The 23,876-nt window shown below is 43.1% G+C and overlaps 1 protein-coding gene across 6 annotated transcripts in view; it reads left to right on the top strand.

The window, feature by feature from the left end:
- The window catches only part of GRHL2 (grainyhead like transcription factor 2), a 158,621-nt gene that overhangs the window by 65,426 nt on the left and 69,319 nt on the right, over positions 1-23,876 (top strand). For all 6 annotated transcript variants that reach the window (XM_044245191.1, XM_044245190.1, XM_044245192.1 and 3 more), the window contains 3 exons: positions 2,926-2,981; positions 6,151-6,307; positions 10,816-10,927. In XM_044245191.1, coding sequence (XP_044101126.1) covers positions 2,926-2,981; positions 6,151-6,307; positions 10,816-10,927 — 325 coding nt within the window. The remainder of the gene's footprint in view (positions 1-2,925; positions 2,982-6,150; positions 6,308-10,815; positions 10,928-23,876) is intronic.

Here is a 23,876-nt window from a genome sequence, read left to right as displayed (position 1 = left end):
CCATTTTCCTTTCCCACCTCATCTTGTACCTCTTTCCCCCTTTTGCTATCTGCTGTGGGCTCCATTCAGTTCTGTGAACCTGATATACTTCCTCCTGCCTTAGGACCTTTGTGCATGCTGCTCCATATTCTAGAACTGTGCTGTATAATGCCATAGTTGCTAACTACATATGGCATTAAATAAAATCAAGAATTTAGTTTCTTAGTCCCACTAACTACCACTGTTAGTGCTTAGTATGACTAGGGGCTATCATACTGGACAATGAATATGCAGAACACTTCCATTTTTACACAAAATTCTATTGGACAACAACTGTTGTAGAATATTCTTTGCCAGCTCCCACAGCCTTCCTCCTGGGTAACTTTTTCAGGGAAGCCCTCCCTGTCCTCCCTTCAGTTCCTAGTAGAGTCAATTTTCTTTGTATCTAAAGTCTCCCAGCCAAAGACTACCATGAACACATCTGTAATCAGGATTACATTTATTTAGCCTGCTTTAGCAGGAGACCCTTAGGGATGACTCAGTAAGACCGAGGTGGAAGGAGCTCTTCACAGTGTTTGGGCCTATACTGGATAAGTGTTAGGAGGGATTCCAGAAATGACAGCCAGCTCTGGACTGGATATGAGAAGACATTGAGGCAGCCCGGAAACTGGGTAACCATTATTCAGGAAGTGAAATGAGCAAAGCAGGACTGAGGATGCCTTTGTCAGGAAAGCAGCAGCCACTCAGAAGGAAGACATGTTACTCACTTTTGTGGCTGTGTTCCTGTCTTCTGGGCTTCTGTTGGAAACACTCCCGTTCGCCTTGTCTGTGTGCCACTGAAAGTAGTGGTAGTCAGTGGGACTGGTTTTTACTTTCTCAGTTGTGCTGTGCTCTCCTAGGGCTCTGTTGCTCTTCTCCAGAGTGCTTGCACACAGTCTGTAACTTTCTGAAGGAATGACTTTTTAAGTAATGTGTTTCTTCTCCTAGACCAGAAGCTTCATGAGAGCAGAGACCTCTTTTGGTTCACTTTGGTACCCATAGCACCTAGCACGCTGCTGATACAAAATAGATGCTCAGTCTTTATTGGAAGAATGGATGAATAAATAAATGAATGATAAGACCTAAAAAAATTGGTGGCTGATCAAAGTCATGGAATCAGAAAATCCCGGATTTTCTGACAGTTGAAGAATCATTTGTCTTTTTACAGTAGATTCTTAGCAGATGTCTCTTCCTCCCACCCAAGAAAAACACTAGAACTCTAATATTTCAAATTTAAATATAACATTCTAATACTGCCTGATATCTCAAGTCCTTTCAGGATAGTCATTAAAATATATGTTATCATACCTTCTTCTTCTTTTTTTTTTTTTTTTGTTATCATACCTTCTTTACTACCATTTTTCTCAGTCCAAATGAAGAAAGGTATGGATGCATTATATCAAATCACAGTCAGGTATAGTGATGTTGGCTGTCTGCCTGGGTTTTGGCATCCTACAAATTATATTAAAAGGTTTCCAAGCAGTTGGTCACTGTAACTGGAATGACCCAAACACTTTGACTATAATTCTCAGTACTAAATCACAGAGAGCCAGATAACCTCTTAATGTGATCAGGTCTCATGAAGGATTGTGATATTTTCCAGGTGGAATAACTTTATTTTTTTAAATTATAAAGATAATATAAAAGAATTCAGGATAAAATTTTGAGCTTGAAGGGCACCTGGGTGGCTCAGTTTGTTAAGCCACTGCCTTTGGCTCGGGTCATGATCCCGGAGTCCCGGGATCAAGTCCCGCATTGGGCTCCCAGCTCTGTGGGGTGTCTGCTTCTCCCTCTGACCTTTTCCCCTTTCATGCATTCTCTTTCTCTCTCTCTCTCTCTCCCATAAATAAATAAATAAAATCTTTAAAGAAAAATTTTAAGCTTGAAAAAAGCAATATCCACATTGGAAACATGTCTACTATTTTTAGTTTTTCGGGTTCTTGTCCAAATGCAGTCATGTTTATTAGAGTAAGATTTTTTATTTTAGTCAGTATATAGTTGAAAGTCTCTTTGAATCTGAGCAGTTGTGGTATATCACACCTTCTCATACCACCTGGGGGATTAGAACCGTTGAATTTATAACTTTACTATGTCATAGTGGGCAAGCCTACCCTTAGGCTTCAGAATTCTGTGGCCTGGACAATAGATTCACTGAGGGCCATGTTTACTAGTACTGGTGCACTGTGTGTTGTTATGGGTTTACTGCATGTTCCTTCAAAGAAAACCTTGGAAGTGCATCTCCTCTATCTCTTCCTTAAATGCCCTTCTCATCATGCTACCCTCCTACTCCAAAATTTCTTAATTCTTAACTGTACTAAGTGTAAATACCTTTTCATCCATCAACCCTGGCCAATAGAACTTTCTGCATTTTACAAATGGGGTAAATACGGCCCTTGTCTGAGTTTATACAGGTAGCAGGTAAAAGAGTCATAACTTGACACTGGACGGTCTTGCTCTAGAAACTATGCCCCTAACCACTCTGAATACCACCCTGTGTTGTGTATGCTATGTCGACTCTCTGTAATCAGTGTTCCATTAACTCAGAATTTGTGATTTTTGGGAACGAGCGTTGGAGATAATAGAAAATGGAAGAGATGTTTTATGTGTTTGAAGAAACAGGTTCCAGTACCTGCAGACACTTTTGGAACACCTGCAGGACATGTGAATAATATGCAAAGCACAAATGCCTCTTCTGTTGAGTGTAATTCTCAGTGTGCACGTGTATATGCAAGTTCTATGCACAGATGGTAACTATTTTTGTTGTAGAAAACACAATACTAAAAAATATATTATCTTCCTTTCTGAAGTGAGGATAAAACAGTTTGGGCACATTTGTCACTTTCCTTCCTGTTTTTGCATTGATGACTTACCTATTTGTTTTAATTTGATAACTTTTCAATTTTGCAGAAATTCCGGAGTGCTTCAGTTGGGGCCGAGGAGTATATGTATGACCAGACATCAAGGTAGGCTACCCAGAGGTGTCCCTAGAAACTCATGAATTGATAACACTTGAAATGTACCCCCAAGTTACACTTTTGAACCTTTGAAAGAAAAATCTTTTCTCTATACAGTGACTTCTAAATTACTGTTTCCAGTCTTGACCTGTAGTCTGAGGCCCACGCCCTTTTTCTATCCTTCTGTTGGTTAGATCGCTCTACTTGGAATCCTTGTATCGCTCTCTGAATCTCAGATATATGGACCTCCAACACAGCATGTGAAAAAATGGGAACTCTTTGCCTTTCTTTTTCTTTTCTTTTCTTCCTTCCCCACTTTTTACACATCTGTTCTGCTTTTATTTCCTGTTGTGGCTAATGGTGTCGTAATGCCAGCTACCCACTTGAGAGATGTCAAGATCTGCCTGACTTTCTGCTGTGCTTTTGTCACACTTGGCCAGAACATTCTGTTTTACCTATCCTGTCCCTTGCAACTTTCTCTTGTTCATGTTCTGAACTGTTGTGATGTTACTTGATCTTCCCGCCAACACCTTCTTTTCCCTTCTGTTCCACTGTACATACTTAGCTGCCCACTATCATACTCTGTTGCCTTCCATGTACAAGCAATGAGAGAGGTATGGGAATAAGATAGAACCTCTCCTTACAAGAGGCCCATAGACTTTTGGAGAGGACAGATGTAGTGATGGACAGTTGTAATACAGTTTGCTCAGTGCTGCTACAGAGGTACATAAACAGAAAGCTGAGAGGACTTAGAGGTCTCTGTGTGTGTGGTGGGGTTTGGGGTGGGGGTGGGGGAACAAAGCTTGCAGGGAGGGGCATTTGAACCAGATGTTGAAGGTATGGGAGCAGGAGTTTTCCAGGAAAAGAAGATTAAGAACATTTTAGGCAGAGGGACTAGATGATCAAAGACCTTGGTCATGAGCGCGCTTATAGACAGGAGAGAATGGCAAGAAATGAATTGATCCTCTCCCGTTTTACAAAGCTTATCAGTGATGTCACCATTTCAGACAGGATTAAACACAAATTCCTCAAGATGGTAGTCAGGCCCTTTACGTGCTAGTTCCTTTTTGCTTTCAACCGTGGGTCCTTTTTGCTTTCAACCGTGGGTCCCACTGTATTTATTGCTTCTTTGCTTTTATGTGTGTGGCCCTCTTCTGTTCTCTCTGTTTCCACCTGAAGTCCTCCTAATCCTTCAGGGTCTTGCTCCGACCTCAGGCTGCCCAGTCATCCTCCCCAGATCACCCGAGTCAGAGTTTCAGTGTGTGGTGAGTTGGGGAACATAGAGTTCCAAATCACCTTCTCAAATGTGGAAATGCATATATAATTTGCATGCTATAAACCCCAATCACCCTGTAATCAGCTGTCAGGCTGGTGAAAAGAGCTTTGACCTCCCAGTCACTTGACCTGCCTTCTCTTCCTGCTGCTGTCATTGTCCACTGGAGTGAGCAAGTTTCTCAGCCTCTCTTCACCTGTGACATGAGGAAGGTGGTTGTATTTCCTGTGTTATGGATAGGCTTGGGGAGCATGAACCCCCCCAAATTATGTTCAAAACCATTTCTGTTCATATGTGCTTTTATCTGGACAGAGGGTTCACAGCTTTTCATGATTTGTTTGTTTGTTTATTCATTTTTTTATGAGACTGACGCGCTACCTACTGCGCTAAGGAGGCACCTTGTTTATTCATTTTTTTAAATGCAGCCTGTGCCCTAGATAAGTTGCAGGCTGCTGATGTAGGTGATTCCTAATATCCTGTCCAGGTCTCAAATTTTATGATTCAGTGGCTGTTCTGAAATTGCCTTTTTCAGGCAAAATGACAGTGACGTTGGTTCTGTCTTGAATGATTTATTTCCCACCCAGTCCTAAGATACATATTCTGGAATTTGCTTAGTTTCTCAGCTTACAAGTAAGGTTTTTATCATGAAAAGAGGAATATTATTGTGCTTTACAATTTCTTTCTCCTCATGAAAGTTATAAAGAATTAAACATGGTAAGAGTCTTCCATAGTCTTGTAAGCAGACCATTTTAAGAGGTGAACTTTGAGGCAGTTTTATACCTAGCCTTTCAAAGACTATGAAAACAAAGAGCTAAGAAAATAGGCCCAGTGAAGAGCTTCTGATGATTAAAAAGGTTCATGAAGCATTGGTTATTGGATTATCAGTAGGAGCCGTCCTGCACTATAGGAGAAATAAATATTTCTGAAAGAACATATTAAACTTTTTGTTTCTTTCGTTTTTAGAAGGATTGTGGTTCATACCTTTTATTTTAAATAATTGATATATTCCTCATGGCTGGGGAAAATCAGTGTTTTTATTTTGTAAATGAAATAACATTTTCAAAATATTAAGGAAATTGTGTAGAGCAGGGATTTGCCAACTTTTTCTGCAATGGGTTACATAGTGAATATTTTAGATTTGGCACATTATAGATCACAACTACTGAACCCTGCTGTTGTAGTGTGAAAGTAACTGTAGACAAGCCCTCAATGAACGAGCATAGCTGTGTTCCGATAATAGAACACAGGGAGGTGTTTACAATAATAGACAGGGAGCTGGATTTGGCCAGTAGAACAAACCTTGTCTGCAGACTCCTGATTTGGAGCAGTAGCGACCCTTTCATGAGTCCTTTTGCCGTCTTAAAAACAGAAAACAGCAAAACCAACAGTCTCTGTTACGGAACTAGATTCTCAGTGATGAATGTCTGAGTTTTAGACATTTTGAAATCATTTGAAGTGGGATATCGCTGTTTGCAACATCTTGGTGATACAAAAAGAGGGTTAAGTATAGGTATGAATTGCACGAAAGCTTTCACACATTTGGCTTGCTGCTAGCATGAAAGTGGCAAATCCTATCAATTCTTAAGCCGCAGGCATTACTGATTGCCATCTAAGACCTAACAGGTTCTCCTGGCACAGCCTTGCATAATTGGACAGGCATCTCATGGACTTTCTCCCCTTCTAAACCATCTGGTTTATGAGCCACTATTAGAGATGTTGTATACATTGTATTACCAGTGACCTTTGGTTCTGGTCGCATCTCTTTTGCCATATGCTGTGTTTTGTCTCTGAAGTAGAGTAAATAGTGGTTCATATTCCTACAAAATGCTGTAAATGTGAAATTGATTAGGAAGGCAGAAATGTCAGAGCGAGTGAATCTGACCACTGTTTGCTTTCTGTTCACAGTGGCACATTTCAGTACACCCTGGAAGCCACCAAGTCGCTGCGTCAGAAGCAAGGGGAGGGCCCCATGACCTACCTCAACAAGGGACAGTTCTACGCCATAACGCTCAGCGAGACTGGAGACAACAAATGCTTCCGGCACCCGATCAGCAAAGTCCGGGTATGGGCCTCATGTCTCAAATAAAGAGCAGAGGGATCCCATAAAGGGAACTGCTACCTCGCAGTCTTGTGGAAGGGTGTGGAAAAAACTCCAAAATAAATAATTCTAGAACAAATATCAGAGAGTTGGAGCAGGAGAACTTACTGGCTTAAGTTTATCATTTTAATCAGTAACCAGTAAATGTCAGGGAGGGGACATGGTTGGGACATGCTTTCTGACCGTATCCAAGGAATTTTCCCAACTTCCTTCATTGCCTTTGTGCTACTTAGTTGTTGTTCTTGCTTTCAGTCAATTGATCTTAATTTCTCAAGCAAGGAGCTGGTAAGTCAGAGCTTATCTGTGGTCAGGGAAAGAGCTGCTGCTGTCTTCTGTATGGAAGGTGTGATGTATCCTGTGTCCCTGGGTCCTTTGCAGCTTGGTTTAAAAAGCCTTCTGCAGCCCAGTGCTTGCTTACTCAGGAGTCAAGTGAGGCATGATAGGATCCCTACCAGGACTGGTTCGGTGGAATTTTCACCTTCATGAGTACTAGTTCTGTTTGTGGGAAATGGAACTATGCTGGAAGCCGACCAGCTTTTGGCATTCTTGGCTGCTGCCAAGAAGGGAGGAAACTGGTAATCCTTCTCTACTGAAAAGGAAAATCATAGCAGAGCTCTGAAAAGAGGTTGAAGGGCCTTCTTGCCCTATTGTAAAATGATTTATTCTACATGCTTTGTACGTGGTGCCAACCCTACCATATTTTGTCCATAGCTACTGCCTCCTAAGCCCTTCAGCACATTGAGACGAATGCGGTGCTGTGCCTAGAGCATAGCGAGTTTACCCCCATCCCAGACTTCCCTGCGAAGGGAACAAATGAAGTAGAAGAGAAAGAAGAGCATTTGGGCACCTGCTGGCCAGCTTGTCTGTTACTGGCTTTAGGTAAAACAGCTTCAGTGGTGATCTCTGAGACAGCTGGGGTTTCTGGCTGTGTTTCGGTGAGAAAGACAAGCAAGGATTGCTACTCATTCCTCAGCCCAGCAATTCTTCCTCCCTCCAGGCTATCCTAGTCCCAGGTCAGAGCTGTAGGAGACGGGGCTGTTGAGAGTGAGAAGAAGATGTGGAGCTCATGTCCCACGCAAGGCTGAGCCTGTTGCAGGTGGAAAGGTGCCTGGTGTGTTGTGTGCCTGCCCGGGCAATGTGTGTGTTCCTACCCTGTGGTCAAGGCTGTAGTGGAGGGGTGCCTTCCTCCTCCCCCTCCTCCTCGACCTCCTTCTCATCATCATCTTAATGATGGAAGGATATAATAACAATAACAATCATAATAGTAATAACAACAATAACAACGCAGAGAGATGCCATATTAAAAACAACAAAAGCCACAAAATAACAGCTAATGTTTATTGGGCGTATCTTCTATGTGCTGGGCACTATGTCAATGCCATATATCTAGCAATTCATTTGAAACTAACACAGCCCTATGAAATAGGCACTGTTTTTATAATTCTATAGATGAGGAAACTTGGCCGTTTAGAGGCTAGTAACTGGTCAAGGTTACATAGTTAAAATGTGAGAACCAGGATATATCCCAGCCAGTCAGATTCTTGGATTTATTCTCTTACTCACTAAGGTACACTGTGTTGAGAGACATGGAGGGCTAAAAGCCAGAGGCACCATGTTAACTCACCAAGCGTGTTAGATTGAAGTCCTTAAGAGACGAGAGGGCTCATCGTAGCCAAAATAAAATAGATGGGACGAAAACTTCCCTAATAAATTATCTACATGATTTCAGTGAAGCAGAATTCTTTTTTTTTTTAAAAAGATTTAATTTATTTATTTAACAGAGAGATCACAAGTATGCAGAGAGGCAGAAAGAGGAGGAAGAAGGAAGCAGGCTTCCCACTGGGCAGAGAGCCCAATGTGGGGCTCCATCCCAGAACCCTGAGATCACAACCCGAGCCGAAGGCAGAGGCTTTAACCCATTGAGCCACCCAGGCACCTGAATCAGAATTCTTGAAGAGTCCCTGTACTGTCGTGGCCTTAGAATGTAAACCATTCACTCTCTTTTCAGGGTGCTGATGATGGTAATGTTAAGAAGGTGTATATGAGATATACACTTCCTTGTAATTTACAAGACTGTTTTTTTTTTTTTTTAAAAAAACTAAGTTTATCCAGAATTTTCTTACCAGGCATCTACATGTGAGGGTGTAGGGGTGTGAAGTATAGCATATATATCCAGAGATGAATCCCAGGCTAAAATGCCTCTGGCTTTTGGGATTGTTCTTACTCCTCAGCTCTGGGAGAGCAAGCAATCTGGAGGAAAGAGGGATGCACTTGGAACTTAACCCGCATTAATTTTGGAGCACAGCATTTTATTCTGAGTCGAAACATGTATGCTTAGTAATACAGCATTTTCAAACTACCTTTCTTTTTATCACTGAAGACAGAAATTTGCAGACCAAGAATATGCCATTACTTAGGCTGATATAGTCATTTGCTAGAGAAAAAAAAAACCTGTTATTTTTATTTGGAACAGAAGGAAATAAACACTAGGAGGCACATGCAGTGAACTTTTACATATACAGTAGTTCATCCTCTGCCCTTATGTGCAGGAGGTACATTCTAGGACCGCCCCCCCCTCCCGAGGATGCCTGAAACTGTGGATGGTACCAAGCTGTATATATGCTGTTTCCTCTCCATACATCTCTATAATAAAGTTGAACATATACAATAGCACGGTAAGAGATTAGCAACAACAGTAATAAAAATAGACCAGTTACAATATACTGTCATAAAAGTTATGTGACTATGGGATTCTCGGTCCCTAAGTATCTTAGTGTACTGTATTGTACTGTACTCACCCTTCTTCTGGTAATGATTTGAGATGATAAAATACCTATGTATTGACTAACATGACGACACGGGTGTTGTGACCCTAATGTTAGGCTACTACTGACCTTTGGATGATAGATCAGAAGGCACTCAGCTGCTTCTAGATTATGGTTGACCAAATGTGGGTAACTGAAACCACGGGTAAGAGGGCAACTGTAAGTGGCAAAGTTTGGGGAAGCAGGAGAGGGAAGAATGGAAAGCTTGGAGCTCATAGTTCCACCAGCCCAGAGGCAGTTCCCCCTCTTGTCACTTCTCCATGTACCTTTGAGGTACTGCTGCTTGTGAGTTTGAATAATATGGATACATATTTCTAAACTAGTTTTCCTAACAGATATCTGCTTTCTTGTGTAACAAATGCTCACACGTACTTTGGGAAGAAGCCAGATTTTGAATGAACAGTCCAACTGCAAGCATGTATATGACATCTATTATTTGTCAGGCAGTGGGGCTGTTGACTGAGTAATTGTAAATAATTAAGTAAATGGAGAGGGCGCCTGGGAGACTCAGGGGCTGAGCCTCTGCCTTTGGCTCAGGTCATGATCTCTGGGTTCTGGGATTAAGCCCAGCATGGGGCTCTCTTTGCCTGGCTCTCTGCCTACTTGTGATCTCTCTCTCTCTCTCAAATAAATAAATAAAACCTAAAAAAAAAAAAATTAAGTAAATGACTCTAAGTGTGCAAAATGCCACGAAGGAGAAGTTAGTAAGGAATGGGAATCAATGAAATACTCTGGAATAGTAGGAAAATATCTAAGAAATATTTTGGTTTTGGAATAAGAAGGAGAGAGCCAGTATTCCTGATATTGCAGTTAAAAGGATTTTGGGGAGTTTATTTGTGTTCGTAACTTCTCTTATCTCATAAGTGACAGTCAGTTAATGTGTATGTAAGTTTAATGAGGGTTTTTATGATTTAGAACCAGAATGGGCTTTGGATTCTTATTTCTACAAGATAGAATTAGTTTTTCAAGCGAGTATATCCAGACTGTGTGGAAATAAATAAAAGAGTTGACCTTGTCTCTTTTGGTCTGTGCAGTATCTGTAGCTGAGATCTGTGTCCCTCAGTATGAACTCAGTTTGTAGTACTTCTCTCATTACTCCAGCATTTCAGCCTGAGGCACTTAATTAGGCTAGAAACAGATGCTTGCTTCTTTACACATGGTGCCAAATCCTTCGTTTAAGAATACAAAATTTCAAAAATGTGTTTGTTTTCAGTAAAAAAAAAAAAAAAAGATGTTTTTGGTATTCCCACTCACCTCACAAAACAGTAAATGTGCTGTTAATTGGTTAATTTGGCTGTTATGACTCATGATAAAAATGATGTAGGGGTGCCTGGGTGGCTCAGTCAGTTAAATCTCTGGCTCTTGATCTCAGGTTCAAGCCCCGTGTTAGGGTCCATGCTGGGTGTGGAGCCTACTTAAAAAAGATGATGCAGGATTCTTTTTTCTGTGGACTGCTCTCATTCCCCATGCATTTTTTAAGTAGACCTGTTTTTAAACAAAAACCGTGCAGCTGAGCCTGTCTGGGCTTTTGTCAAGCAAGATAAGCAACGTTGTAGAAACAGCTCTGATAGAACTGCTGGAAGTAAAGGCTGTGAAGCCACAGAGGCACCCAACAGAAAGTAAGATGCACGGTTCTCCCTTCTGCAGAGCGTGGTAATGGTGGTCTTCAGTGAAGACAAAAACCGAGACGAACAGCTGAAATACTGGAAGTACTGGCACTCCCGGCAGCATACGGCGAAGCAGAGGGTCCTTGACATTGGTAAGTTGACCTTGACCTCCCTGTGTGGTCTTCGGTAAACTGACATGTTGTCATGCTGCCAAGGAGAGCCCAGCACACAGCTCATAGCTGGGACCCACGGAGCTCTTGGGAAGATATGTCAGGCACTAGTCTGGACACTTTTCCTTTGTTAGTACATTTAGTACAAATCAGGTGGAGATAGCAAAATCAGACCGAGCTGAGTGCAAAGCACTGTTTGTTCTTTGGCAGCCGGCTGTGACTTGTACAGTAATAGTGAAACATTTGGATTTGCAAGGACTGTGTCTGTTTCTAAAACATGTTTCCATGCCCTAGACCAGATGCACTCCTGTCTCCCTGTGACATGAGTAACCTCAGGATCATTTGGCTCTAAGGTACTTGTGAAGGTCACATGACTGTAAAGTGGGTTCTGGTTCTCTTAATAATCCGTATAGTGTCCCTTTAGCGCCAACACATGCCTGCTGCTGATAGTGCTAGGTGGTCTGGCAAATGAAACCTTTGAGAGATCTTTTCCAGCAGTAGAGGAGGAACGGATCAGCAAGTACATTTTCTCGGTGTATTCTTAAACACGACGTTTGTTCTCTAGAGCCCAGGAGTCCCCTGGGTGGGACTCCAGGTTCGGCCATGAAGACAGAGTCCATGCCAAGTGGTCCCATGGTGGGAATTTGTTGCAAAGATTGGGAGGGCTGAAGGCACCGTGATGCTGTCTAGAGATGAGCATCAGCAAGACTGCGCTGCTATTAGCTGCAGGCCTGGAGGGTCAAAGAGGAGGTTGAGGGTGTTGGGGGAGCGCCCCCAGCAAGAGCTCGAACCATAGTGGGGCTGCCTCAGAAGGAGCTGGGACCACAGACAGAGCAGCTTTGCAAGAGGAGAAAGAACAACATAGGAGTCACTGCCAGACACACCTCTCAAAGAATGCCAAGAGGGAGGAGGAGAAGGAATGCCCTGTGTTCTCCCTGTCTCCCGCTCTCCCTCCAGTGCTTCCCAAGGGCCGAATATTCCCTGAAGCCACTGGGTACATGATCCTAGCAAATGTGGTTTGCAGGACTCACCCTCTGAGATACAGAGTAAGACAAGGGAAGTCAGGGATGGAATCGTAAAAGTTTCTAGAGATTGCTTAAAAATGCTGACAGTAATATATGTGTTTCTAAGTAATTTTAACTCTTTATATGCTGTTTTTATAAGAAATAAGTAATTTTGCATCTGTGGGCTTTCTTACCTCGTTTTGCAAAGCAAAAGGCTGCAGTCCCAGGGAGGGTAGGCAAAGTAAAGGTTTCCCTCCTGTCTCGGGTATGAGAAAGTACTACTGAGCCATTAAAAGGCATTACTGAGCCATTTCTTGGACTTCTTACACACTGCAGTGATGGATTTTCTCAGCCCTTCCATCTCATCCTTGCCAGTGTCCCTTGACCAATGGCAGAGAGGTTAGTGATTACGCGAGGGTTAGAGACTCACAATAAAATACATTAAAACTAATTGTTGGTTTATCCTGCAAGATGGCCACACCCCTCCTTGCCTCAGTGCCTGCCCATGAGCACGTGCCCTCCCTTCCTATTAGCTAGTCAAATGTGTTTATCTAATAAACCAGCAAACTGAGGCCCCGTGAGGCCCACTGACCCACTTTTCCAGGTGATTTATCCTCAGATAATTCGTGCAAGAGCTAGGATAAGACAGTCTTCTTCACCCAGCTCATATACAGAAACTACAAGATCGATGGACTAGGACAAGGGAGTGGGGATACTTGCCTTGACCTGTTTGTAGCCATCTACATAGAACTCAGAGGAACAATTTTACTTTATTTGAAAAGTTAGCCTTATAATTATTACCCAAGAAAATGAGAGGAGCAATTAAATAGACATATGGACTAGGTCCAAATAAGGTAAATAATAAAAGCATTTTACTGGCTTACCTGTTGGTTCAGCTTTGATATTGTAATAAGGTTTACTTTTCTTAGACCAGAATGATTTCTCAGCTCACCCAGGGCTTCGGATCTTATCTCTCTTCTATTTTGCCTCTTGCCTGCCTTCGGACTTTCCTCTGTAACCCTTTACACATGAATTTGCACACACATGTACACACATGATTTATCTTTGAGACTTAGGACTTTTACTAAGAAGCTTTGTGGCTCCTTGGGCCACCTGCTCTGAACCTGAACCCGAGGAGTATTAAATCAGTCCTTTAGCTTCAGAGGGCAAATTGATTTTCTGACTACAACCTCAACCTGACAGAGGATGAAGAAATATACAAAAGCTTATATAATTCATTCCTCTATTAGACTTACCAAAAAAGCAAGCCATGTGCTCTTCTGCCAGTGGTGGTTAATACCATCTCCAGCATAAAGAGGGAGCAGACGCCTGGGATGGTGTGTACATCTGTGTGTGATTCACACTGTCAGTGGGTAGCTCTGGAGTGTGGTGCTGAGAACATTGGTAAAGGCTCTGCCTTGCTTCCACCAGGGGTTAGCAATGCCTGCTGACAGTGGAGGGAGGTTGAAGGGTGCATGTGCCGGTAGCTGTCGGTGTGGGTTGAGAACTTTCTAGTAGCCTAAAGAAAAAAAGGAAGAGTCCAGTGTTTTAAAATGTATTACCTTTCTTAACTTCCACGAAGCTGGAGGTTACAGTCAGGACTTGTGGTTGCAGTTTCCAAATCTCCACCAGTCACTGTGGTCCTGAAGTTCAACTGGACCCTCTAGGTAGTGAGTGACCTTGAAGCTGGAGTTAAAGACTGAGATAGGGCTCTTTTCACTAGAGGAGAGATTCATAACGTGTGGTCTTCAGAGTCTGTGGGTGGGACTTAAGGGAAACTCCAGCTTCTAAAGTTACACACAACACACTTTTGTGTGTAGAGGTGTGTGTATTCTTTCTTCTCATTTTTCAGGATTCCCGGTATAACCAGCCCTCCTCCAGCTCTCTGTCTGTCTACCTCTGCTCCAAGCAAAGCCCAGTGGAGCTTTCACCTCTCTCTGTATCTTTCCTTGTTCCACATCCCCTCAGCACTCATGCTTAAGGATTGCTCTCTGGTCTCTTGAACCCCGTAATGACGGCCGGCGAACCTTCTACATCTTTGCTGACATACATTTATCTCACTCGGATTAGAACGTTGGTTGCTCTTTCAGGCTGCTCCTCATCTCCCACATACTTCTGACCCTCTGAGTAGCTCTGACCAGCCAGTCCTGCTGGTTGCCAGATGGGGAGAGGCCCCTTAGTGTCCCTGATGGCGTCCTTTCTGTGGGCCTATGCAAAGGAGAGTGGGAGCCCGAGGGCCTGGGGTGCAGGGAAGGAGGCTGCTCTTAGAGCACATGGAGCCTTGGCTCCCAGGTTCCCTGTATCCTGACTGACGTTGCCAGCGAGGCTGCTTCTGCATCACACCAGGCCTAGCTCTTCTGGGACACATACTCACACATCACCTGGTTGGTTCCTTACGTTTTGCAGGTCTGTGCTTGTTGTCACCTTATCAAAGAGACCTTCCCTGTCACCTTACCTCAATGGCACACCCTCATCACTCTCCAGCCCCTTTACCTTTATTTCACAGCAGACCGTGCATCACTACCCTACATGGTACTTATGTATGGATGTTTCTGTTTCTCAGTGTGCCCACCCTCCAATCAGAAGGTAAAGCCCATGAGGGCAGACCCTTGTCTGGTTTAGCATAGGGCCTGAGACATAGTGAGCTGTCAATATTTCCTAAATGAATGAGTGAATAAATGAACCAATGTGTGGATAAAACTCTTACTACACTGACGGAAGGCAGGCCTCTGGAAGGAGTGAACTCTCTTAATGATACCCATGTGTTCCTTGTCTTCTGTGTACCAGGCTCTTTCTAGAGATCATATATAAATGTTGTCTGTCCTCAAAACTCATTTTATTGTTCAAAAACTGAGGTGGTGAACAATAAATAATTTTACCCAAGGTCGTGTACCTGGTTGGTGGTGTCGTTGGGATGGAACCCCAAGGGTGCCTGAGTTTGTACCCCTCGTTTTTTATTATTCTCTGTCCTCGCGCCACTGTACATCGTCTTTCTATGGCAACCCCTAGGTAGTTCCTGGCCCCACTAGGCCCTGATGACTCGTAGAGTGACTGTAGACGTGCGGGACCTGACCGTGCGTGGACGTCCTGCGTCTCCCCGCTGTGCCTTCCTCTCCAGATGTTGAGAACGTTTTGCAGTCTGGGGGGTGGGACTCTTGGCTGCTGCTACTTCTGACATTTCTGAAAGCCGGTTCAGATATGTGGTTCTTGTACATTAGGCCATAAACTGTTTCGTCTGGGGGAGGGGGGAAGGAAACATTAGCAATTAGTTCTTACTTGATAAAAGTAAAACAAATAGACCTTGGCCCTAGTGGCTCCTGCTGCTTTTCAAAGCACGAGCGGAGTTCTCCAAGCCTCACAAGTTCTTTCTTGTGAGCTCGTTGAATAACAACAATTATTCCAGGTCATAAATGAATTTACATTCTGCAGCCCAAGGAGCATTCCTGTGCCAATTAGACCTCAGACCTCCTGTATGGAAGGACCCACTTAGCCACTTAGGTTGTTTCTGTTGTTGCTTGTCTCTGATTGTGGACGTGCCTTTTTAAGGACATTGAGTTAGTGCTGGTCCCATGGTACCTTGCAGAAAGGCATAGTTACTCCATATTCATTCAGCAAACAGGCCAGAACTAGTGATTCAGAGGTAATTAGGACAGGACCCCTGTCCTCAAACTGCTCGAATCTGGAGACAAGCTGATGAGCGGCTAAGATGTCAGACAGTGAGTGGTGTCTTGGAGGGGCGCTTCCCTGAGGTGATGTTTCTGAAACCCTAAGGACGACAAGAGCACGTGAGGTCAACAAGGTGGGGGAGGGTGCTGCAAGCCAAGGAGACAGCACATGCTCGTACAGGAACCAGGGCAGAAGAACAAAATGAGACTGCAGATAAATTTTATCAAGTCTGATGAAATTGTTAGCACGGATGGGAGAGGGTGGAAACCGTCAGATGTACTAGTGAGAGCTTTCCTTGATTGAGCTAATATGGACTGTGAGGTGAAGGAACAAGTCCTGAGTGGAGGGGATAAGGAAGAAGGGTTTAGCAGTTGTGGAAAGGCTTGCTTTTTAAAGGGGAATCGGAGGGGTGCCTGGGTGGCTCAGTCGATTAAGTGTCGAACTCTTGGTTTCTGCTGAGGTTGTGATTTCTGGGTCGTGAGATCGAACCCCATGGTGGGCTCCATGCTGAGTGTGGAGTCTACTCGGCATTCTCACTCCTTCTTCCTCTGCCCCTCCCGCTTGTGCTGTCTTTCTTCCTCTCTAAAATAAATAAACAAATCTTTAAAAAAGGGGGGTGGTGTATCTTAGGGTGACAGAGATGTGAAGCATAGATAGGATTTGCTGGTCTCAGGCTCTGAAAGGAGTCCTGGGTAAAGCTGTTTTCCACGTGGTGCAGGCTGAGACTCCGGGTCTCCTATGAGGCTAATCAAGCCTAGCAGGGCATGTGGGGCCTTCCAGGCCCTACAAGCCTATAGGCGTTAGAGGGCCATTGACTCATGCTGCCTGTATCCCAGTGGCAAACCTGCCCCACAGGGGGAACGTTTGGGAAATGCTATCTTAGGGTCTTCCCAGAGGAGCAACAGCACAGCCTCATCCCAGATATTGAAGGTGATTAAGCTCAGGCTTTTTCTCCCTTGGCTGCTTTAATACTATTTGGGCTTCATAAAGCCTAGTTGTACAGTTTTGTTGGGGAGATAGTCAAATGTGTGTGTGTCTGTACTTTTTTATATTGAGCTGTAGCATGCATACCTAGTTGTAGTTATTCCATGTTTTTCTGTTGTTGGACCGAGTGGATTTTAGAAAGCCAAAATACCCAAGAGCGCGATAATAAAAATTGTACCTACATGTCGTCATTCATCCAAGTGGGTATAGTCCATCTGTACATCCGTCTTCTCAGATTGCTGATAAGTACAGTTGGAGGGGACTGTGCGGAAATAACAAGCAGATAGGATATTGTGATGAAATGACATTTCTTTCTAATGAGGTGTAGGACTTGAACTCAGAGCTTTGGATAGCCAGGGAGGGTTTTGGCCGCACTGTGGAGGGACGATATCTGTATGGCAGAGGGGTGATTCCAGGCCAGCGAGGGGGACAGGGAGAAGGGAGGGAGAGTCAGGCAGTGGGAAGACCAGTAGGAGCCAGGGGAGTGACGGAGTGCACCCAGAGGAGCGCATTGTAAAGGCGGGGACAGTGCGGGGGAGGAGAGTGTGGGGGGATGCAAAGTTATCCCAGGAATAAGAGACAAATTCTGGATCTGCTAGATCCTTCATGATGACTGGCTTTGGAGACAAAGAAGTAAAGGACTACAGAAGAGAAGTGTCAGCCCTGCTGACTAAATGGGGGTCCTACTCCTAGGCAGGGGTGTCCAGAGGAGGGACGTGACCAGGAAGGGCACGCTGGCCAGGGGCAGTGTTCAGCCAGGGGCAGGAGGACTTGGAGGCACCGTCTGTCCACAGAGTAGGTGGGACTGACCCACGACTCGTCTGCACATTGAGGTTATCCGATTTTGTGCAGTGTGAGCCATTTAACAAAATATTCCAAATGAACCACAAATGATAAAATAAACTGGACTACATATCAAGCTTCCTCCAACAGTGGATAATTGCAAAACTGCTCTCTGGGGGAAGGCCCATTTTTCCTTTTTTTCTTTTTCCTTTTGTTTTCCCATTTGTTTCCTTTCAAGGAGGGAAGGAAAGTTAGGAAGTTCAACAACTAAAATTAACTTTATAGAAGGAGAGCCAGAAGCTATGATAGATACATTGAAGCACGGTCACTACAGTTTCTATCTTCCGAACAGAATTAAGGCTTACTTTACTACCGCTCACTTTACTACCTCACAGTGCAGATGTTCCAGAACAAGAACCGTGGTTTTTGCATCTTGCCAGTGGGTGGTGTGGATTGTAATGTGATGACGCTGATCCCACAGGCCTATCCGGATAAGCCTCCTTACTTTATAGTCACATCCATGAGCTGTTATTGATATAAATTTGTAGCTAATTGTGAAACCAACTATTTGCTCTTCATTCAGTCTCTGTCTTCAGTTTCGACTCGCAGTAATCTTTCCCTGTATCGGGATGTGTCAGTTCTGTTGTTACTATTAATGCTGTAGTTTTCCATGGTAATTAGCAGGCAATTATAGTTCATCTCCAATTATTAGCATGTGATTATCGGATTTTCATCTGTGCCCTCATATGAATCTTTCTTTAGAGCCAATTTTTAAATTACCAGTTTTATGTTAAGGTTAAGCTTTTCTTGGAAACTTGAATTCCAGCGAGAAGGAAACATTTTTTGAAGTTTGGTTCTCAATAGTTTTCTTTGGGGGTTAAAGACAAGCCTTTTGAAGATTCTCCAGCACAGAATTTTGCTGTGAGTTACTCTGCTTAGCTGTTCTGTCCAGGCCTGGGAGTCTTTCAAATAGGAATTGTGATTAAAATTAAGTAAGGCTGTTTCTCTTTCTCTCTTTTTTTGAGTTTTCTAGAGGAGGCTGGCTTCAGATGTGCCCTACAAGGGTGCTTTCTTGCAGGTCTTAGTGCCAAACCTGGGCTGGGCCACCCAGCGCTGTGCAGAAACGTGGCAAGGTGGAGATTCGGGTGGTGGGTGAGAGGCAGCTGCTGACTCTTCGAGGGTCGGGTGAGGTCAGGTGCCAGGTCGTCTGCGTGAGGTCGAGGCCTAGGACACGAGAGTGCCCTACAACTCACCTTTCTTCTGGCTGGGGTGTCCCACTGACCATTTAGTTTTCTTCTGTGGAGGGCTCTCTCCAGAATCAAACAGATCTGCTCTCTTCCTGTAGTCAGGAAGATGTAGGTCTTTCCTTCTTTAAAGATAACTCTGTTAAGTGGAATTTCGAATTTTGATCCTGGATGATTTTCACACGTCTGAATAGATAAGAAAAGTAAATTTGACTCAGAATAAAACAAAACCTCTTGAGAGCCCCTAACATTAAGAATGTAATCACAGGGCTGCTGTGGTCAGGGCTGTGAGTCAGAGGTGAGTTGGAAGGGCAGCCTTGATCCCTGCTTCCTCCACAGCAGGGAGGAGGTGGGGAGGGGGGCCAGCACCACCAAGCAGGGGGCCTTCCCTCCCCCGCTCTAGACGCATGTGTGGTACCTTCTGCTCTGAGCAATGTGTTGTAGCCACAGTGGCAGAACATTCCTTTTCATCTTCAACTTTGATTAGAAAAACAGTTATGTGATAAACGTGTAGGAGGCTAATTAAGGTTATATGTTTTAAAACATTATAAAATGCAAGTACTCTTCAAAGTTTATTCTTAGTTCAGACAGAACATATTGATTTTCAGTGATCACGGAGCCACTGTGGGTTTTCATTTATTGCAGAGCGTGTCTCACTGTGAGTCCTAGACGCTCATTCTGTTGGGGATGACAGCTCTGGGGAGAAGCACTTCCTGCTCAGCTGTGTGCTTAGTATGACCTAGGGGAACCCCCACCTTCCCACCAGTAAAGGGTCCAGAACAGAGCCAGAGTTCACAAACTGCCCATGTCCAGGCCTTGATTCTTGGAGCCTCCCTTTGAATTATTAGCTGGGTCTTCCTCTTTCTTCCCTTCTACGTTTCTTAAAAAAGATGTCCACTAGCCCATATCCATACCACTAATGTCTCTCCATCCAGTTCAGCCTGGCTTTTATTAAAAATTTTTAAAAGATTTTATTTATTTATTTATTTGAGAGAGAGAGAGAGAGAGCACCCAAAGAGGGGGAGCAGCAGGCAGAGGGAGAGGGAGAAGCAGGCTCCCCACTGAGCAAAGAGCTCGACCTGGGACTCAATCCCAAGACCTATGACCTGAGCCACAGGCAGAAGCTTAACTGACTGAGCCCCCGAGTACCCCTTATTAAAGTTTTTAAATGCCAAGTCTATAGGCCCATTTTTACCCCTCACTAGTTTTCCTGGTTACTTGCAACCTCTTCTTTGTTCTTCTCTACAGTCCTCCTTGTTTAGAATGTCCCTCCCTCCCTCCTTGACCTGGCAGACATTTTACCCCTGAAGACCTGGCTCCTCAGTCCCCACTTGGATGGGATCTTCCTCAACTTTCAGGGAGAGTCAGCGGCTCCCACTATGGATTTTGGTTTCTCTCTAGTCAATAGCACTTTGCTGTGTTTCACTTGGTTCATCCGTGTACATTCTGTCCATCTCACTAGGTGCTGAACTTCTTGGGTGGAGAGAGAATTTTTTAACCTTTCTATATACCCAGCATCTGGTACAGAGCCTAACATAGCATAGATGCTCATTAGTGTTGACTAGTTCATGAACACACTGCCATTTATGGTTTTGTGTTTAGGTAGTAACAGTTATGGTAAGCAGGCGCGGGTCTCATAACGTGAGAAATATAACTGGGGTGGCATTTTCTCCTCTTGCATGCTGAAAGAATAATTTTTGGTAGTATTTTTCTGATGTCAGGAGGCTAGATGTGCATTTGGTACCTTAATTTCTTAGATTTTTAAATATTATTTTATTATACCACAGCCATTTTTGATTAAACTAGTTTAATAACTAAGACTAATTGTTAACATAAAAATAGAATACATACATAATAAAGCAGGGGAGATGTCCCATTTTTAACTTAACTAGAAATTATTACTGTTTCCTGGAAGCAAACAAATAGGAAATTGTTTCAAAGCAAACTTTCAAAAAAAAGTAGCTAGATTTGGAAATTAAAAAGTGTAACGAATGTGGCCCTGAATCATTTTTCTTCACTGCTCCTAGGAACTATGTTTACCTGGTTCCAGGACATTATTGTTTACTAAACCCTTCCCTGGAAGGGTTTCCTTACTGCTGACAATTTTAAAGCCACGAGTGCTTAACCAGAAGAAATGTTACCGAAAGAATTAAAGCAGGGGACCGATACTTAGAGACCCCTCTGAGAATCGTAGTAGGCCCTCTACTTAATACCGTAGAATGCTTTATTTTCTGGTTTACATCCCCCCACCCCCCAACATTTACTAGACACTGTACTGTCTTTCCCCTACCATTTTCGGTATCTTCAGCTATGGAAGACCATGCTTTCTTGTCAAACATGTAATCTGTGCTTTTATTTGCTTTCATGTCTTTCGTTTGTGGCCTCATTATTATTTTCTTCAGAGATGCTTTTAATAAGACTGCAGGTAACCTGAAAATCTCATGTTTTTGGCATTATCTGATTGGCTTAACAATTGCAAAAAAAAAAGTACCTGGAGATGCACTCTGATAGTTTCATGAGGCTCATCTCTATATCAAAAACTACAGAGCTGGTATTGTCAGCTGTTAGCATTTACTAGAAGCCTCTCTCTGGCTGCACACTTCAGCAGAAACAAATTTACGTCTTTGCAATACCCCCAAGTGCAAAATTGGGCAAATCTAAAGTTTTCCTTCTTTGTTTACACAACCTAAAACTTGCCAAGAGAAAGTTTTTCCAAAATTAAATTAAGCTCTTTGAGGTTGGAGAAACCAAAATAAGGCGAAGCTAATCTGTAGAAGAGTCTCTGAACAGGCTCCAGTAATGCGGAGCTGCCACTAGTTTCTCTGCTCTCAAAAAAGACAAGTATCGAAATGAGGGGGTGCTGAAGAAGTGAGTGTCTCGTCATTGGGCAGGGATCCTGTGAGGTAGGTGCTGGTTTTCTCTCCATTTTGCAGATGGAAACCTGCTTAGAGCAGTTACGCAACTTTGCTTAGGGGGTGCTGATGCCCTTGAACCCTGAGCTCTGTCTCCGGATGCTGAAGTCCGCACTACAGCGGAGAACAGCAAACAGAAGCAACAGCTTCCCTCCTTCGAAGGGCAGCTTTATCTTCTTAAAGAACTCTGTTGAAGAGAATTGGAATTTTAATTTCAAAATGCTATCTAAGTCTTCTAGTAATTGGTGGAAAAGAAGTAAACAGGAGTAGCAGCCCGAGTAATTTAAGTAGCAGTTCTTGCAGAAATCGTTCATGTAATGAACTAGAACAACTCGTGCAGTGCCCCCCCCACCCTGCTGCACGCCCATCACACACATAACAGACTCACCCTCCTGTGTCTGATGGGCAGCCACGGTCAGCGAGAGAGGTTGAAAAGGGAGGCTGATCTGCAAGAAACAAGAAGTGTTGGCGAGGATATGGAGAAAAAGGAACACTCCTGCAGTGCTGGTGGGAATGCAAATTAGCGCAGCCACTGTGGAAAACAGTATGCACGTTCCTCAAAAAATTAAGAATAGAATTGCCGTATGATCCAGGAATCACGCTAGTGGGTATTTACCCGAAGAATGTGAGAACGCTAATTCAAAAGGACCCATGCACCCCTGTCTTTATTGCAGCGTTATTTACAATAGCCAAATATGGAAGCAGCCCAGGTGTCCATTGATAGATGTACGAACCAAGAAGATGTGTTTGTTGGTGTGTATGTGTGTGCATGTGTATGAATATTATTTAGCCATAAATAGGAATGAAATCTTCCCATTTGCAGCAACATGGCTCTAGAGAGCGTAATGTTAAGCAAAATAAGTCAGACAGAGATAGACAAATACTATATGATTTCACTCACAGGTGGAATTTAAGGAACAAAACAAACAAGAAAAAACTGAGAAACCAAAAAACAGACTCTTAAGGGAAGTGGACAGATGGTTCCCAGAGGAGAGGTGGGTGGGGCTGGGTGAACTGGTGAAGGGATTAAGAGTCCACTTATCTTGGGGAGCACTGCGTAATGCATGGAATTGTTCAATTACTGTATTGTACATTTGAAAGTAATATAACACTGTATGTTAACCACACCGGAATTAAAATTTTTTTAAAAATGGAGGCTAATCTTAGTGGAACTTGAGCAGCTGGAGGGATTGGGTTTGTGGTTCAGATTTAGCGGAAGATAATCTGTGTGAGGATTTACAGTTCTTGTAATGTGTCTGTGTCCTGTACCACCAGTTACCAAAAAGTCATTTCTTTTATTTGAATTTTCTTTAGTCTGCGACTCAAAAGTACAGTTGTATGTTTTTGAAACTTATTTCTACCATTGATAGCTGCTAGTCCTAGCATGGGTCTTTGAGAGAGACTGGAATGTGTTCTCATAGAATGGCAATTCTCAAGTTTCTTACGATACAGTGCCATCATCTGAGAAAGAGTTCAGTTTTCTGTTGTAAAAGCTGGTTTAACTGGGAAGTTATAGTGTCTGGAAATACCATCTGATGTGGGAACATGTTGGGGACTTTGTTCTGGAGGGAAGGGGCCCCAGATCTGAGATGATTACAATGGGTTGGCCACTGTGGGCAGGAACTTGGAATCCTGTGTGCCTCTTCTTGTCCCCACACCTTCCCCTAAGACTATTAGTATACCAAGTGAGAAGATGAAGAATGAACAACTAAAATTGAATATGAGTAATTCATGCAGTATACAAAAATAAATTACTTACCAATGCATCTATCCATGCCTTCATTCATTTAGCAAACTGTCAGAAAGTACCAGTCACTATTTTTCAAGTGATAGAATAGTTTGAGTTAAAAATAGACTGAAGAAGTTAAATCTCACTGAAAACATAGACTAATGGGAAGAGCTTAATTTTAAGCCCATCCGAGCTTATTTAAATTCAGAGCCAGAAGCCATATAGGTACTATATAAGCATATGTATTTGTGGTGTATATGCATAGGATAGGACCTAGTCTCAGTCTGAAATCAAGTTTATAGATCAAGACCAGCATTTGTTAAAAAAAAAAAAAATTCAGAGAGAGTAAAAAATACTAGCATACATGGAACACAGTAATAGGCTATAGTGTAAAATGCTTTCCTTACATAAGTTTATTGAAAATAAATTGAATTGAAATTCAAATTACAGTTGAAAGCTAGACCATTGGTTTATAAATGTCTTTGCTAGAAGCAGAGGGGTGAGTCAGACACGCATAAAGTATTAGGTTTCGCTCAAAGGGAGAATTCCAAGAAGATTCCTTCTTTAATGATGTTTGTGAAGGTAATACAGTCAATCATGAGAAGTAAA

The sequence above is a fragment of the Neovison vison genome, chromosome 4 (genome assembly GCF_020171115.1).
Source record: "Neovison vison isolate M4711 chromosome 4, ASM_NN_V1, whole genome shotgun sequence".
Classification (NCBI taxonomy): domain Eukaryota; kingdom Metazoa; phylum Chordata; class Mammalia; order Carnivora; family Mustelidae; genus Neogale; species Neogale vison.
Note: the sequence above shows the minus strand (reverse complement) of the source record. Positions and strands in the feature narration are given on the sequence as shown.